This window comes from Fomitiporia mediterranea (genome assembly GCF_000271605.1).
Source record: "Fomitiporia mediterranea MF3/22 unplaced genomic scaffold FOMMEscaffold_4, whole genome shotgun sequence".
Lineage (NCBI taxonomy): Eukaryota > Fungi > Basidiomycota > Agaricomycetes > Hymenochaetales > Hymenochaetaceae > Fomitiporia > Fomitiporia mediterranea.
The window spans coordinates 3,908,062-3,924,160 of NW_006760389.1; the positions used below are offsets into that span (position 1 = coordinate 3,908,062).

At 37.7% G+C, this 16,099-nt stretch overlaps 4 protein-coding genes across 4 annotated transcripts; 3 read left to right on the forward strand and 1 right to left on the reverse strand.

Annotated features, from left to right (window-relative positions):
• Positions 1-7,722: 7,722 nt before the first annotated feature.
• On the forward strand, positions 7,723-8,031 carry FOMMEDRAFT_154425 (uncharacterized protein; the record flags this gene model as incomplete). Its single annotated transcript, XM_007264930.1, has 1 exon — positions 7,723-8,031. One exon carries the CDS (start codon positions 7,723-7,725, stop codon positions 8,029-8,031), a length of 309 nt encoding a protein of 102 aa, XP_007264992.1.
• A 242-nt stretch (positions 8,032-8,273) lies between these two features.
• FOMMEDRAFT_166829 (uncharacterized protein) lies at positions 8,274-10,057 on the forward strand (the record flags this gene model as incomplete). Its single annotated transcript, XM_007264931.1, has 9 exons — positions 8,274-8,328; positions 8,381-8,576; positions 8,625-8,681; positions 8,826-8,882; positions 8,945-9,064; positions 9,127-9,388; positions 9,440-9,503; positions 9,567-9,761; positions 9,944-10,057. The coding sequence occupies exons 3-9, from the start codon at positions 8,651-8,653 to the stop codon at positions 10,055-10,057; spliced, it is 843 nt and encodes a 280-aa protein (XP_007264993.1). The 5' UTR covers positions 8,274-8,328; positions 8,381-8,576; positions 8,625-8,650.
• Positions 10,058-12,596: 2,539 nt separating this feature from the next.
• FOMMEDRAFT_154427 (uncharacterized protein) lies at positions 12,597-13,084 on the reverse strand (the record flags this gene model as incomplete). The annotated part of the gene is made up of 4 exons (XM_007264932.1): positions 12,597-12,727; positions 12,791-12,852; positions 12,944-13,005; positions 13,052-13,084. 4 exons carry the CDS (start codon positions 13,082-13,084, stop codon positions 12,597-12,599), a joined length of 288 nt encoding a protein of 95 aa, XP_007264994.1.
• A 1,591-nt stretch (positions 13,085-14,675) lies between these two features.
• FOMMEDRAFT_18830 (uncharacterized protein) lies at positions 14,676-15,440 on the forward strand. The gene is made up of 4 exons (XM_007264933.1): positions 14,676-14,768; positions 14,828-14,948; positions 15,015-15,069; positions 15,130-15,440. Exons 3-4 carry the CDS (start codon positions 15,025-15,027, stop codon positions 15,355-15,357), a joined length of 273 nt encoding a protein of 90 aa, XP_007264995.1. The 5' UTR covers positions 14,676-14,768; positions 14,828-14,948; positions 15,015-15,024; the 3' UTR covers positions 15,358-15,440.
• Positions 15,441-16,099: the final 659 nt, after the last annotated feature.

Sequence of the window (16,099 nt, forward strand, 5' to 3'; positions counted from 1 at the left end):
ACAGTAGAACCTTGTTAACACTGAGTGTATACACTTCTATATTACTAGAAGTTAGAGTTTGTAGGTAGAGGTGCTAACCTTCTTTTTAATAACAAAGGGTCTGAAGCACTTGTTGTCTAACTTCTTTATTAGGTGATCCATAGTCAGGTTAGTAGCTTCTAGTATAACTTTGTCCCTAGGCTAGTAATCCTTAGTTACAGATCTCTTCTGATTGTAGTTCTACTTTATTACTTGTACTACCTTCTTTAAAAGAGCTTGTGTGTCTTCTCTAGTCTTGTGTATTCATTCTGTAAAGTCTGTTACAGATTCAGAACTATTATTCTAGTTCAGAACTGTCTCCTAGTATGAATGTCTCTCATAATTGAGGAAGAACAGGGACTGTCCTGTTGTAGAGTGTTGCTAGTTATTATACATGAATTCTGTTAGAGCTAACTATTCAGACTAGTCTGACTGTTAATAATTGATAAACATTTAGAGATAGAGCTCAATCTTCTGATTGACTTGCTCAGTTTGACTGTCAGTCTGTAAGTAATATGTAGTAGAAGGGTTCTCTTGAATTCTGAGAAGTGTATACAAGTTCTGTATAAATTTCAACTCAAATTGTAGTCTACAATCATGAATGAGTTTCTGAGAGAGTCTGTACAACTAGAAGACATGATTTTAATAAATGTACACTATACCTTCAGAAGTGAGTTCTGTTCAGGTTGGAACCATATAGACTTACTTAGAGAATCAGTCAACAATCATACAGATAGTGTTATAACTCTAAGACTCAGGTAGCTTACTAATCAGGTCTACTAAGACTTCTTCCTAAGAGTGATCTAGGATTCAATACAGATGTAAGAGAGTCTAAACCCTTGTCTAGTAGGTCTTAGTCTGTTAGTATGTATTGTAACTAGTTACATACTTTAGGATTTCCCTCTACATTCCTAGCTACTAGTAGTTCTGAGTAATGAGTTTCTGTGTTTTGTGTTAGTCTAAATGTCTTACAGTCAGATTGTTGTAATGAGCTCAGACAATGTCCTCCTACAGCTTCTAATCCTTCAGAACATACAGTTGGCCTTCCTAGTAAACCTGTCTATCCTTATCCTCCTCCTAATCCCTAGCCTCCTTCTCTAACTACTTTACTACAACCTAGTCCTATGTGTGTCTCAGAGCTTACTATATGTAAGTGACAAAGTTAACATTCTTAGATTTGAGTCAGATCTCTTGAATTGTCTCAGACACAAAACAGGAATTGTCTAAGAGAACAAGATTTTTGTTATTATTCTCCCTCCTTTTGTGACCTACTTGTCTTGAAAGTAAATCAGCTTTTGTCATTTGTGTTCTAAGTTTGTGAGTCAGTACAAAGTTATAGTTCTACAGTTCTAACATCTAGTAGGCTTAGTAGTAGTTAAGCTTCTAAGGTGCCTAAAAGTACTAGAGATTAAGGTGATCACTCTATATCTCAAACTTCTGTACAGTACTAAGAAGATATTAACACTACTCCTCTAGGGAACAGACAATTGTAAGGAGTTCCTTATTATAGATAGAGTAGTTCTGTTTTGTTACAGAGAGGGATTCTGATCAGAACACTATCAGACACTACTTTCTGTCAATAAACTGAGACAGTACTACTCTATTCACAAAGTTGGAAGAGTCAGCTTTAACTTAGAACTTGTCTACAACTGTCAGAACTACTAATACAGGCTTACTAGTAATAGTTTGCTTGAGGGACTTGAATACAGACTACTACTGATTATCCTATTACTAAGGAACATCCTTGCTAGTGAGATTGTAAAGGGGCTAGGTAATAGTACTAAAGCCTTAAATAAAGTATTAGTAGTAGTTTACAAACCTAAGGAATGCTTGAACCTGTTTCAGGTTCTGAGGTTGTGACCAGTTCTGAACTACAGTTACCTTTACTGGATCTATACAGACCTCTCCTCTACTAATTATAAAGCCTAGATAATCTACTGACTCTTATACAAAAGAGTACTTTACTTCTTAGAGGAATAGTTTATTATCTTAGAGCTGTTGTAGAACTACTTGGATTAGTCAGTAATAGTACTCAACTGTTTGAGTGAAGATCAGAATGTTGTCTAGATACACACTAACATACTCTGAGTCAATCAGATCTGTAAGAATGTGATTCATGAATGACTAGAATGTTACAGGCAAGTTGGTTAGTCTAAAGAACATTATAGTTGATTCATACAATCTACAATTAGTTCAGAACACAGCCTTCTACTCATCTCTGTCTTAGATCCAAATATTATTGTATCCTTATTAAACATCTAACTTAGTGAAAACCCTGAATGTATACATCTTATTAATGAGCTCCTGAATCAGGAGGAGTAGGTACTTGTTTTTAACAGTACCCTTATTAAGACAATAATAATCCTAGACTAGACAGAGCTTCCTATCTTTCTTTTTGACAAAGAAGAAAGGAGAGGCTATAAGGAACTTTAAGGGTTAGATCCAACTGTTCTAAAGATTTTCCTAAAGGAACTTGTTAAGTGCCTCCTACTTATCTCTGTTGAGTAGGTAGACCTTACAATCCTTAAGTTGGAAACCCTTAGTCAATTCAATTATATAGTTTTAGAGATAGTGTTTAGGAAGCTAGTCAAATTCCTCTTTACTAAAGACTTTGAGGAACTCTCAGACAAAATCTGGTAGGCTGAGTCTATATACATTCTAGAGTAGAGTTGTTCTGAGAGGGTTCTAGACTGGTTCTGTCTCAGACATCCTTTAGATCAACTCTATTCTGCCTTAACTAGAATATGTGTTTATATATCTATCCTAGTTAAAGAAGAACAACTAGTTACCTTTATTAGAACTGTTAGTAATATTAAAAGTGTCTGTATTCACTCAGAACAGTAGTGTAAGGTAGCTGTAAGACTCAGAACACTGATTGAAAGTAAGTGTCTACTCTAACTAGTTAATAGTAGGGTTGTAAGCCTTAAGCTATTCAAATCTAATAAAGATGTCTGTCTTTCTAAGGTTAGTAACTCTGAACTTAATACTTTCCTTATGATTCTGAATAGTCATCTGTAGTTGGACAAACTCAGTAATCTGACTATTCTGGTTCAGGGTTCTGTCTACATTGTATACTAGGATTAGAAGTAGAACATGTTAAGTAGGAAGGTAGTGTTCCTACACAAAGGCCTTATTAATGTATGAACCAGTACATCCACTATTTACTAGAGCTATTGTTCAGATCTGAGAGGATCCTGAGAAGGGAGTCAAGAGGACAGAGACCTAGAGCTAGTGTTTAGAACATTCTCTAATAAACTACTACTTGTTCTGAAGAGAATGTACAGCTTGTACAGTCTTATTGTCTAAGAGAGTAAGTATATATACTAACATTTCCTTATTAACCTTTCTCTTTCAACAAGGATGGACCTATGTCCTCAGCTGTGAACTCAGCTGAGACTATCCCTACTTGATACTATAGACAAACTACTAAGTAGTAAACAGGGTTAGGTAGTGTTCTAAACATTCTAAGATCTTAGAATGTAGAAGTAGTAAGTTAGATTGTGTGGATTTAGACTCAGATAAAGTGTAAAGAGAAGAATTAAAAGAATCAGAAGAAATAAGAGAACTATCTACTTTTGTTTTCAACTTTTTTCTTTCTAATAAATAATTTTGTTGATTTACTTTTTCTACTTTTTCTACTTTTCTTACTTTATTTACTTCTAATCCTACAGTGTCTATTGAATCAAAAGTAGCTATTAAAAAATCCAAGTCATAACTCTTTAGTACTACATTCACTGTTAGGCCTTTACAAAATCCTAGAGTATGTAGTCAGAGTCTAAGAGTTCTGAGGTGACTTCCAGATTTGTAGAAAAGGCTTCTTACTACAAATCCTACTTGTTACTCATTATTACTCTAATGACCTAACAGATATACTGTCACTTCTGTAAACAGTCCTTAATCTAGTACTCTGACTTTCTGTAGGCAAAGTATACTCCTTACTTTTAGGCTTCTCTAATGTTTATCAGAACAGATTGATTGTGAATTACAAGTGAATCAATCTGAGAGTTCAGAACTGTTAGAGCTAGACACATGTGTAAGTATTCTATACAGACTTAACACATCTGAGCTATAGCTTGGTTAAAGGAAATAGTGTGTATCTTCTACTTAGTGTAAGTGATCAGTTCTAGCATTATTCTAAGAATCTTATTAACCAGTTCTAGGTAAAGAGCTTTTTCAAGTATTCTAATAAGAACATTATTAAACTTAAGTGTAAATCCTGCCTTTTAGGCCAGGATATCAAACTCCTGAAAGAAGGTGTTGGTGGAATGTTTACCCTGTTACAGAGATACAAGCTTGTTCTGTATATTGTACTTCTCATTTGAATTAATAAAGGAAGTACAGAGCTGTCTTATAAATTCTAAATACAACTCATCATTCTAAAGTCAGATCAAGCTTCTAATCCAATGTCCTTTGATCCAGTTCTGAGCCCAGGTGGCTGTGTTGCCTTCCTTCATGAAGGAGAGGACAAATAGGATACAATTAAGGTCTGAGAATAGGTTAGTTAAAGTAGTAGCCATGTATAGTTTGACTTAACACTAGAAGTCCTTAAAGTGCTACCTATTAAAGTCTGAAGGGTAGACTACATACACTTTCTTTCTAGAACAGGTTGTGACTTCCAGAACATTTAGAACAGGTTCTAAGAGGGCTAAGAGTACATAGTTAGTAAAGGCCTCTTAGATAGAGGTCTGTACATATTAAGCTAAGTCTGCTTACAACTACTGATTCAGTAGGACAGTAGGGGTGACAGTCAGTATAGAAGGGTTCATGTTTACACTACAACAGAATCAGCACTAAACTAAAAGGGGTAATGAATAGAAGAAGGGTGGCAAAAGTTTAAAAGGGTTTAGAGAGTTTAAAGTTTAAAAATGTAAAAGGGTTAGAGTAAGGAAAAGAGATTAATACAATAGTGAGTACTAATGCCTGAAATGTAGGAGAGTTGTAGGGTAGTAATGAGTAGTCTTAATCTGATGTTAGTAACAGTGTAGAGGGGACCTAAAGGCTTAGTAAGGGGGCCTAAGCTACAACTATCTTACACAACAGAAACACAGAACACAAGTACTAGAATATAGTTGGAACTTGTAAAGCAGACAGAGAGAAGGAGTAAGACAAGAGTAGAGTATATAGAGTAAGCCTAAGAGTACAGGACTATCTAGAGTAGACAAGATCAAGACTACAGAACCAGCCTGATCTTGTATACTTATATATACTAAACTATACAAGAGTACTCAGGAAGTATGAGCTACTAAGAATGATAAGCTATAAAGAATGAAAGAAAGGAAGGTTAAAGATAAAGGTACAAAGAATGACAGGATAGACAAAGGGTAAGAGACTATAGAATGAACAAAGAATAAAGAGGTAGTCAAAGGAATAGAATGATAAAGTAAGGAAGAGTAGTAGTAAGAGTTAGTATGTATATAGTTTATAAACAGTGTCCCTGAGGGACAGAAGTCCTGAGTTCTAGTACAGAAGGGTGTAGAACCTGTAGAACTGAAGGTACAAGAGTGGAGGACTGTAACATAGATGAGAAGTAGTAAACACTGTCTGTTACAATCCAAGTTATATATAATACATAATACATAGTTATATTTTACTGTGACTGAGTTATAGATTCTATGTCTTTGTTCTTCAGTTTTTCCATTGTATTTTATTATAGTAACATTAATACAGATACACATATATCTGCCTTTATCTAATATTATCTATATAGTACTCTTCTCCTTAGCTTAAGTACTTAATATTACAAAGTAGACTTTAATCTAAATGATCTCATTCTGTATGTAAGACAAAGAATGAATACAGTTTAGATTGCCTTTCAAATTCATAACTCTTATAAAGAGGCAGCTAGTTTAGACTTTATCTTTACCTTGTCTTATACTCTCTCCTTTGATAGTAAACTAGAATCTCTACTACAAGTGTACCTACTTGTTCTTTATACACTCTAATAATGTAAATGTTAACTTAAGTATAGTGTAATTGTTTGTTTCTGAAGCTATGACTCAATAGTAATTTCTTATAGTATTGTTAACTGTCTTGTTTTACTACTCTTGTTTGTATTAGAATTTTATAACTAATAGAGTTTACTAACACAATATACTATCTAAGTGACAGTAATAGATAAAGAGGTACAACTATTGTTTAATTACTAACCAAGCAAACACTAAGTAATATTTCTATAAATAAAATATTTTAGAGTGGGCTTACTGTAATATTCATTTATAAAGTAACATAATTTATTACTAGTAACACAGTCTAAGCTGCTCAGCACTGTTAGTCTAATATATTTTATAGTAAGGACTGTTAAGGTATATGTTAATTTTACACATTGTACTCTTGTTTCTTGAAACTACTATATTAGACTCTTTAGGATAATTTGTAAGATAATAAGTATGGAATATTCTACAATCTACTACCTTACAAGAAGATGAAGATATTGACCTGTTATTTTATTCTAGACAAAGACTTTAAACAAAATATTTTAAGGTATATGACAAATAGGAATATGACTAGTATGTACTAACCTTAAATCTAAACACATACTACTTATAGTTGTGTGTTTCCCCTTCTGCTCATACCTTCTTTGTAATGAGTTGTGTTATAGGCTAGGCAATGTTTTGGGCAACTAGCTTATACAGTGAGTTGTCTATTATTACACTATAAAATTCTGATTTGACTTGATATCAGACTTGACTACAATTGTTCTTATAGACTGTGAGTGTTACAACCATTATTATACAAAATTATTATGCAAACAGAATTGTTTTATAGACATCCTCTAAATCTGTGTATTAGTACTTTACCTGACTTGTTAACTAGTTTTGGCAGATAAGAGAGTCTCTGTCATTCTCAAGACACTTCTTGTAATAGAGGCAAGCATTAGTCTTTCCCTTCTTATTTACAAAAGTTTACTTTGAGAGTGTAAGAATAATAATTGCCTCTTACATTCTACAACAAGAAGACTGAAATTATGTATTTCAGCATTTCCTGCCTGTCTTGCACAGAGTAGCAGTGTTTGTCTGACATACATTCCACCACAATCACTGTCAATCATCTCATAGTGAGTATAATTCTCAAATGTCCAGCCTTGCTCTTACTTGGTACAGGGCTACTCCCTTGATATATGGTCAATTTTACTTTGTCTGGCCCTCTTCAAAGCAGCAGAATACTGGAGTATGTCATCTGGTTTCAAAGGCTTCCATCTTGTCAGAGTCCTCATTGAAGATCAAGTTCTATACTACAGTTTGTGAGTAGAACACTTATGCATACTTACATGACTCAGAGTATGCTGTAGTGTAATATTTTGCTGTGTGATAAGGATAGTGTTTGTTCGAATTTTGGACATAAAGCCATTTATTGCATCACTTTTGGATGCGGCTGGAAGTCCGACTCTTCTCTGCGTCCTGGGGAGCCACCTTCTGATTAATCTCAAGGAGGCGGGTGAGAGAGGGGTGAACGAAGGGACCAGTTACAGGTCGAGGTCCGTCAGCGACATTGAATTTGCTGAAGGCATGTATGTTCATATCTTTCTGTCACAACTTTGGCTGATTAATTTAGGTGCTCAAGCGGCGGCAGACTTGAACGAAGAAGGAACGAACAGTGTTTAACGAGTCCAATTCGTCTTGTACTCCTGAGATAGGTACTATATGGGAATGTTGTTAATCAAATTTACATACTGTTTTGTCCGTTTTCTTTAACTATATTTCCAATATGCTGTTTGACGAAGATGAGTATGTGTCAGCAACTCAGCGTCGGACTCTGGGAAATAATCCTCGTTGCCCTAATGTAGCAATGCAGATCATATCTGTTCTCTTTCGAGTCTCGACGTCCACGAGTTTCGACTTTCTTCCCCCATTGAGTAGCTATCTCGTTTCCCACAGAACTGGGAACGAAATACTATTACAAGCTATTGGGAAGTTCACAAACAATGTCTTGAGTTCTCACAGTGACATTGGTTCCGCCGATTCTGATGGCGCCCGTCTCGTTATATTTGATGTTGCGTCACCATCGTTCCGCTGAACATGGATATAAGGTGGGAGGTTCTTCATAATTTCAGATGATGCCCAGTCTAATCATCCGCCGCGATGCCTTCAGTGTCAACCAAACTTATTCCTGAAACGAGCACTGCTTTCAAGGCGGTAACAGGTGTAGCTTGATATCCTCACCTGACCATAATTTGCTGAATAATATCTGACTTTGCACCGCTACAGTCCTATGCACCACCTTTCACTTTTATTACACTGGTGAGTTGCTGGCGAAAGCCGCGTATGTTATTTTAACTAGTATGGAACCTTAGCTTTACACTTTGATGAAGAGGTCAGACAATTCGGCCGCACATAATCGTTGATGCTGATTTACTCTGGGCTAGGTTGCATATATATGGGTATGCTTTATTACCTCTCGGATCTGCCGTCGTGTTTATTCTCCACTCGACAAAGTCGAAAAAATGGACGACGGGAAAAGCCATGTACTTGCTGGTATTTTTCGTCCGTAGACTTTAGAGTTGGAACCTACCTTCTAACCATTAGTAGACCAGATACACGGGCGCCTTCTTTCTGCTGTATGTGCGTGAACAAAGACGAAAAATCATTGACAAACCGCCACGTAGCTATCTGTCCACAAACATTTTCGAGATTGGATGGAGAGACACACACGGCTTTGTTCTGCAGGCAAGTTAATAAATATGCATTACATACAAGCATCACTAAGTGATTCGGTGTAATGATATTAAGGTCTCTCCTAAAATTTTCGCAACTTGTAAGTTCTTTTTTCTGTAATTTTCCCGGGTCCATACTTATGATAACTTGTACAAGGTTTAAATGGCCAACTTTTCACCGGATTTGGTACCATGGCAATGCTACTCGCTGAAGGCACGCTCTTTCAACAAATTCACCAGGCATACCATATATATATTTGTTGATTTATTTTTCAGTCATCCTTCAGATGCGTGTGTACGCTCTGTTTGGCCGGAACAGGATGAACCTTGTTGCATTTGTCATATTGACAGCTCTTCTGTTTGGGTTCAATATTCTGCAACTGACTCGCTTTCTTAGTGAGACAAGCCCTGTCATAAGCCCGTGAATTCAATATGTTGCTGATGATTTCGATTTACAGTTGATAGTGAAGATAATGTACCACTCGAGCGTCTCTCCTTGAAGTCCAATTTCATTCCTCTCACGTGCACTGGAGCACTTCCCATGTCTGGCATTGCGTGGTCGGTAACTGCATTCGTGGAGTTGCTTCTGTTTCTTCTGGTGATTTGGAAGACGATTCAGTTGAGGAAGGAATACGTCTTGGGGTATGATAAAGGTCATATATTCAAGACCCAGGACATTGTTGCGTTGATGGCAAGAGATTCCATCGTGTATTTTGCTCTGTAAGCGTGCATGGTTGAAGCCCTCGTCTATTTCCTACAAACTCTCCAAAGAATATTCAGCGTGTGCTCGATGGGCGTTGTCATCACATTTGTCCAAGAACACGACAAAGGTCTTGTAAGCTCATCTGCTCCTTTCTTCCTCTCACTTTACTAAGTGGCGTCGTAATCTGCCGGGTAGGATGGTGACATCGGTTTCACCATCGAGAATTTGAAGAACGCTTATCAAACGGTAGTAATAACAGTGATGACTATTTTTGCTCCGCAACTTCTTATAAACCTGCGCGCGGAGTCGTATGGTCCTGTTGGGATAATTGCAACTCAGCTTACTACTTGGAATGCTGAAGCTGGGACATATTTTACGTCTACTTTCGAGGTGAATGGATCTGTTTATTTGTCGCCCCGGTAGAAACGGTATTTCTCGGGTAAAATCCTATTTCATACATTCTAATAAATAAACAGTCTCAGCTTGACATTTGATGGTCTGTGAACACGTAAACCACACGCGACATGTAATCTATTTATGGAATTTTGTCTGATCTACATACGATCCTTCAGTTCGCAGTTGCAGCCAATCCGGCCATGACAGTAGGACTTGCCTCATTACATTCTGCCCACCCCATGACCTCCGGGAGCTCGGAGAACGAGAGTCCCAAGCGTTTGAGTGTATGAGCACGCCCGAAAGTTATGATGCCAACATTACCGATCCAGACAATATTAATGAGTCCAACAGTATGCAGTTATGTCAAATTGTGGACATGGTTTTGATTTTATCATGTATATGACACCTGTCTTTTCAGTTTGACGTGTTTATTGATGGTTACAATACACACAGCTCATCAATATTCTGCAGTCACTATATATATATAGATAACCTGCAAAGAGCATGCACTAACGATTTTGCATTAATGGACCCCAATCACTTTCGTATGACTGCTGATGTAACCACAGTATTCAAAGCAGTGGCAGGTCCGTGCTCCTGTGCCTCATCCACATTCACATTTGTCCAAAGCATTGCTCATTCACACCTCCTAGTTTCATGCACTACTTTTCATCTCTATTATACGAGTCAGTCTTGCTCAATGTTAATAGATGCCTTCTAATACAGATAAAGGTCTGCACTTTGATGAAGAGGTTAGCATCTTTTGGTTACATTTACTCTAAATTCACAGATAACTCATTTATGATAAGGTTGAGTATATTTGGGTAAGTGAATTAAAGTAAAGGTTATACTGTCCGATTTTTGCTATCAATTAATTCTTACACTAAAATTCAAGTCCAAAAGGTGGTCTGGAAAAGCCATGTATTTGATAGTATGTCCTTTATATTGGGATAGCCTACATATTCTTATTCACACTGTGAAATAGACCAAATATATTGGGACTTTCTTCTTAATGTATATTGGATAAAATTTACAAAATTATTGTTAGCTAACAACTATATAGGTATCTTTCAGCAAATCAATTATTAATAAATTGGGAAAATACTTCTGTGGGAGTCTTTGATTCCAATTCAGTGAGTTGTTCTAATTACAAGACTTTTTAATCATTGACAAATATACTCTAATAGAATGCACCCGTTTTCTTCAATAAATGTTGGTGTATTCCTCCAATTTTTTATTTTTATTTTTATTTTTTTCATAAAACATATGTTTACTACAAATACACAGGCCTAAATGGGCGACTGTTTACAGGCCTGGGAACAATGATCGTCCTGTTAGCTGAAGGTAAACATTGTGCTTAGGCTGAATAAAACTTGCAAAAGGGTACTAATTTACTGTTTTTAGTCCTTCTTCAAATGCGTGTACATGCATTATTTGGAAGCCAGAGGAAAATGCTCATTACATTTACTGTATTGACCGTAGCTCTGATCGGATTCAACGTTCTGCAGCTAACGCAGATTCCAAGTAAGAGAACTTGTAACTTATTTAGAACGAAAAGAGAGTTGATCACTTTCATTATCAAGATTTTGTCGAAGTAGGGAGGCTTCATGGTCCCTATTTCTCTTTCAAACTTTACCCTGGCTTTACTTCCTGCATAGCAGCATATCCCATGTCTGGTATTGCATGGTCTGTATCAGCCTTTGTAGAGTTTGTCCTGCTTCTTCTAGTGCTATGGAAGGCAAGGCAGATAAGGAAGGACGACCCTCCACTGTTCTGCTTGCGAAATGAGAGTGCACAGCAACAGGACATCGTCTTTCTCATGGCAAGGGATTCAGTTCTATATTTTGCTGTGTCAGTCTTCTGCCATTTTCAGTCTACTGTATTGTTGTAAACTGATGTGGTCCAAACCATGACCGACAAAGTATATTTACCTTGTGCCTTTTCGGAGCCGCCCTTGTATTTGTAACTGAGAGGAGTAACCCTGTAAGCCAACTCTCACTCTCTCTACTGTTCCTTTAAATTTCTAAACTGTCATCCTGTGTACAATAACTACTAGAGCTTCGAAGTCTCTGTTTTCATGGGATCTGCACAGAAAGCATATCATGCAATCGTGATAACTTTGGTAACAACTCTTGCGCCAAACCTCCTTATAAATATCCGTGCAGAATATTATGGTCCAGTCAGGATAGTAGTAACTCAGCCCACTTGGGGCCTTGAGGAGCTAGAACTTGTCGATGTTGTTATTGAGACTGGCCTTGTTGAGGAATCGTTATAACAGGAGGGGATGTTTGAACATTATTCTGGGTCAGACTCTTGCATCCTACTATAAATTTTGTCTCATAGTAATTTGCCTCTGTAAATAATAACTATCTCATAATCTACATACTTCTTCTTACTATGGTCTGCATATGATCCCTCACTTTGCAAAGACAGACAGATATTATAATGCACATTTTTACTTACTCAAGCTAACTTTTGAGAGATTTATGTATACAACTACTTTTAGAGTTTCCAAGTTGAATACCTTTGTACCTCTCACACCGAATGCCTATCAGACGGTCGTAATAACTTTGGCAACAAGGCGTGAACCAAATCTCCTTTTAAATATATGTGCAGAATATTATGGTCCAGTTGGGACAATAGCAACTCAGCTCTGGTGAACTCAGGGATGGTATCGCTGCATTTGAGAGTGAATTTGTTGTGGAATCGTTGCAATAGGGATTAATGACGGTGCACTGAATACTGTCTCTTGCTGATTCCTCTCTGTAAATTACAGTCATCCTGTAATCTATCTACATGTGTGATTTTCTCTGATCTACGTATAATCCTTCAGTTCGAAATCGCAGCCAACCCAGCCTTAACAGCAGGCCTCGCTTTAATACGGTCAACCCACGCCTTAACCTTCGGGAACTTAGAGAACGAAAGTCCGACACGTTCGAATGCGCGCGCCCAGCCGAAGGCTTTTATATTACTATTAGCGACACTGTATTTGTTCCCGACGAGGTAGTCTTATTTTGAGATACGGGATTCGAGAACGCTGTAGAGACGTTTTGTCTCGTTTTGGTATCGGTTGATGATATATGGACTAAAACGGCAGGAGAGGCAGTTCGTTAAGTAGAGTGGAGAGATGAGATAGTGGGGGTGAATTTGACTAAGAGAGACTAAGAGAGGCTTACAACTTCTCTGGGATGAAGCTGAAATGGCTTGCTTGGCGTTGCATGGGACCGACACCACCGTGCTGCGAAAACGTTAATTTAACCATTCATATCTTCAAACTACGCGACAGGAAGACGTGGACTCCTCCGAAGAACAACCATTGCAGATTTCACTATACCCTTTTGGGTCCTTCACAGCGTCACGCGAGAAGATATTCTCCTTATTGTATTACTGAGCGAGGTACAAGAGGATAGCAGAAGTCTCGAAGACGGGGAAACCTTCGTGTGATTGTAGGGATTTTGCCGTTGGGTTGATTAAGTAAACTTGATTTCTTTAAGTCTTTAATTTTCTTATGACATGACAAATGATGAGTATGTGTCAGCGTCGGTCTCTTAAATTCGATCGTCGTTAGCCGAATGCTTAGTGTCCCTGAGTTACGTCTTTCTTACCCCATTGAGTGGCTATTTCGTTTCCCACAGAAATAGCAACAAATACAATTACAAGCTATTGGAAAGTGCACAAACAATGTCTTGAGCTCTCACAGTGATGATATCGGATCCGTTGATTCTGATTGCGCCCATCTCGTTATATTTGATGTCGCTTCACCGTTGTTCCGCTGAACATTTAATATTGGATATAACTTATATTAGGTGGGAGGTTCTCCAGAATTTCATATGATGCCCGGTCTAATCATTCGCCCAAATGCCTTCAGTATCAACCAAGCTTATTCCTGAAACGAGCACTGCTTTCAAGGCAGTAACGGGTGTCGCTTAATATCCCAGCTTAATCATAATTTGCTAAATAATATTTATTGTGCCCCACTACAGTCCTATGCACCACCTTCCACTTTTATTACACTGGCGAGTTGCTGGCATGATCCGTGTATGTTATTTTAACTAGAGTACGGAACTTTAGCTTTACATTTCGACGAAGAGGTTAGGCAACACAGCCGTGCATAATCGTTGACGCTGATTTATTCTGGGTTAGGTTGCATATATATGGGTATGCATTGCTACTTCTCGGATTTATCACCGTGTTTTTTCTCCACTCGACAAAGTCGAAAAGGCGGACGACCGGAAAAGTCATGTACTTGCTAGTATTTTTCGTCCTTAACCTTCTCAGTTGGAACCTACCTTCTAACCATTGGTAGACCAGATACACGGGCGCCTTCTTTCTACTGTATGTGTAGTGAACAAAGACGAAAAATCATTGACAAGCCGTCACGTAGCTATCTGTCTACGAACATTTTCGAGATTGGGTGGAGAGACCCACATGGCTTTGTTCTGCAGGCAAGTATTACTGTATATACTCATTATATACAAGCATCACCAAGTTACTTGTGTGATGATGATAAGGTCTCTCCTAAGTTCTTCGCAACTTGCAAGCACTTTTTATTTTTTATTTTGTAATTTTCCCGGTTCCGTGTTTATGATAACTTGTTCAAGGTTTAAATGGCCAACTTTTCACCGGATTTGGTACTATGGTTATGCTACTTGCTGAAGGCACGCTCTTTCGACAAACTCATCAGGCATGCCACATATATATTGTTGATCTATTTTTCAGTTATGCTTCAGATGCGTGTGTACGCACTTTTCGGACGGAAGAAGATGAACCTCGTTGCATGTGTCGTATTGACAGCTCTTCTATTTGGATTCAATATTATGCAACTGACTCGCTTTCTTAGTGAGACAAGCCCCGTCATAAGCTCGTGTATTCAGTACGTTGCTGATGATCTCGGTTTACAGTTGATAGTGAAGATAACGTACCACTTGAACGTCTCTCCTTGAAATCCAACTTCATTCCTCTCACGTGCATTGGAGCACTTCCCATGTCTGGCATTGCGTGGTCGGTAGCCGCATTCGTGGAGTTGCTTCTGTTTCTTCTGTTTCTTCTGTTTCTTCTAGTGATTTGGAAGACGATCCAGTTGAGGAGGGGTTATGTCTCGGGGTATGATGAAGGTCATATACCCAAGACTCAGGACATTGTTGCGTTGATGGCAAGAGATTCCATCGTGTATTTTGCCTTGTAAGTGTACTTGGTTGAAGCCCTTGGTTGTCTATTTCCTAAGCGTATTCTCTGAAGAGTATTTAGTGTGTGCTCGATGGCTGTTGCCATCACATTTGTCCAAGGACACAACAAAGAACTGGTAAGCTCATCTACTCCTTTCTTCGTCTCATCACTGCATGCGTTGTAATCTCCCGAATAGGACGGTGACATCGGTTTCACCATCGGGACTTTGAAGAACGCTTATCAAATGATAGTGATAAAAGTGATGACTATTTTCGCTCCGCAGCTTCTTATAAACCTGCGCGCGGAGTCGTATGGTCCTGTTGGGATAATTGTAACCCAGCTTACTACTTGGAATGCCGAGTCTGGGAGATATTTTACGTCTGCTTTCGAGATGAATGGATCTGTTCGTACGTCATTCCGGTAGAAACAGTACTTCTCGGTAAAACCTTGTTTTATATTTTCTGACAAATAGTCTCAGCTTGACATTTGATGATCTGTGCATCTAAACCACACACAACATGTAATTTATTTATAGATTTCTGTCTGAACTATATGCAATCCTTCAGTTCGCAATTGCAGCCAATCTTTCCATGACAGTAGGTCTCGCCTCACCACAATCCACCTACGCCACGATCTTTCGGAACTCAGAGAAAGAGAGTTGTATGCATTTAAGCGCCGCGTGTGCACGCCAAGAAGTCATAACGCCAGTATTACTAATCCTAATAATGACATCAGGAAAATATCTCAAACTTTGTATTAGCTTATATGTATATAAATTATATATATTTTCTACATTATGTATAAGAGCTTATTGTGTACCTAGGGGTTTTAGGAAGGTAATAAGAAGCTAAGAAAGCTATTAAAAAGTCTTGACTTTCTGGTCAAGAATAATAAGAATTGTAGTACTTACTAAGATATACAAGTGCTTAAAGTGTACCTTGCAAAATGGCTAAGTATTATAATACTTGTTATTTTAACAAGGAAAACATATAAATATAAGATGTATAAGATAAAATTTTCCTTATATCCATTTGTTATTGAAATAACAGTTTATAATTATATTGAAATATTGTATAAATACATTATTATCTACAACAATTAGGGAAATGATCTGACGACAGATGGCAAGTGTATTGACAATAGAGAACGAATGTGTTCCTCAGCCG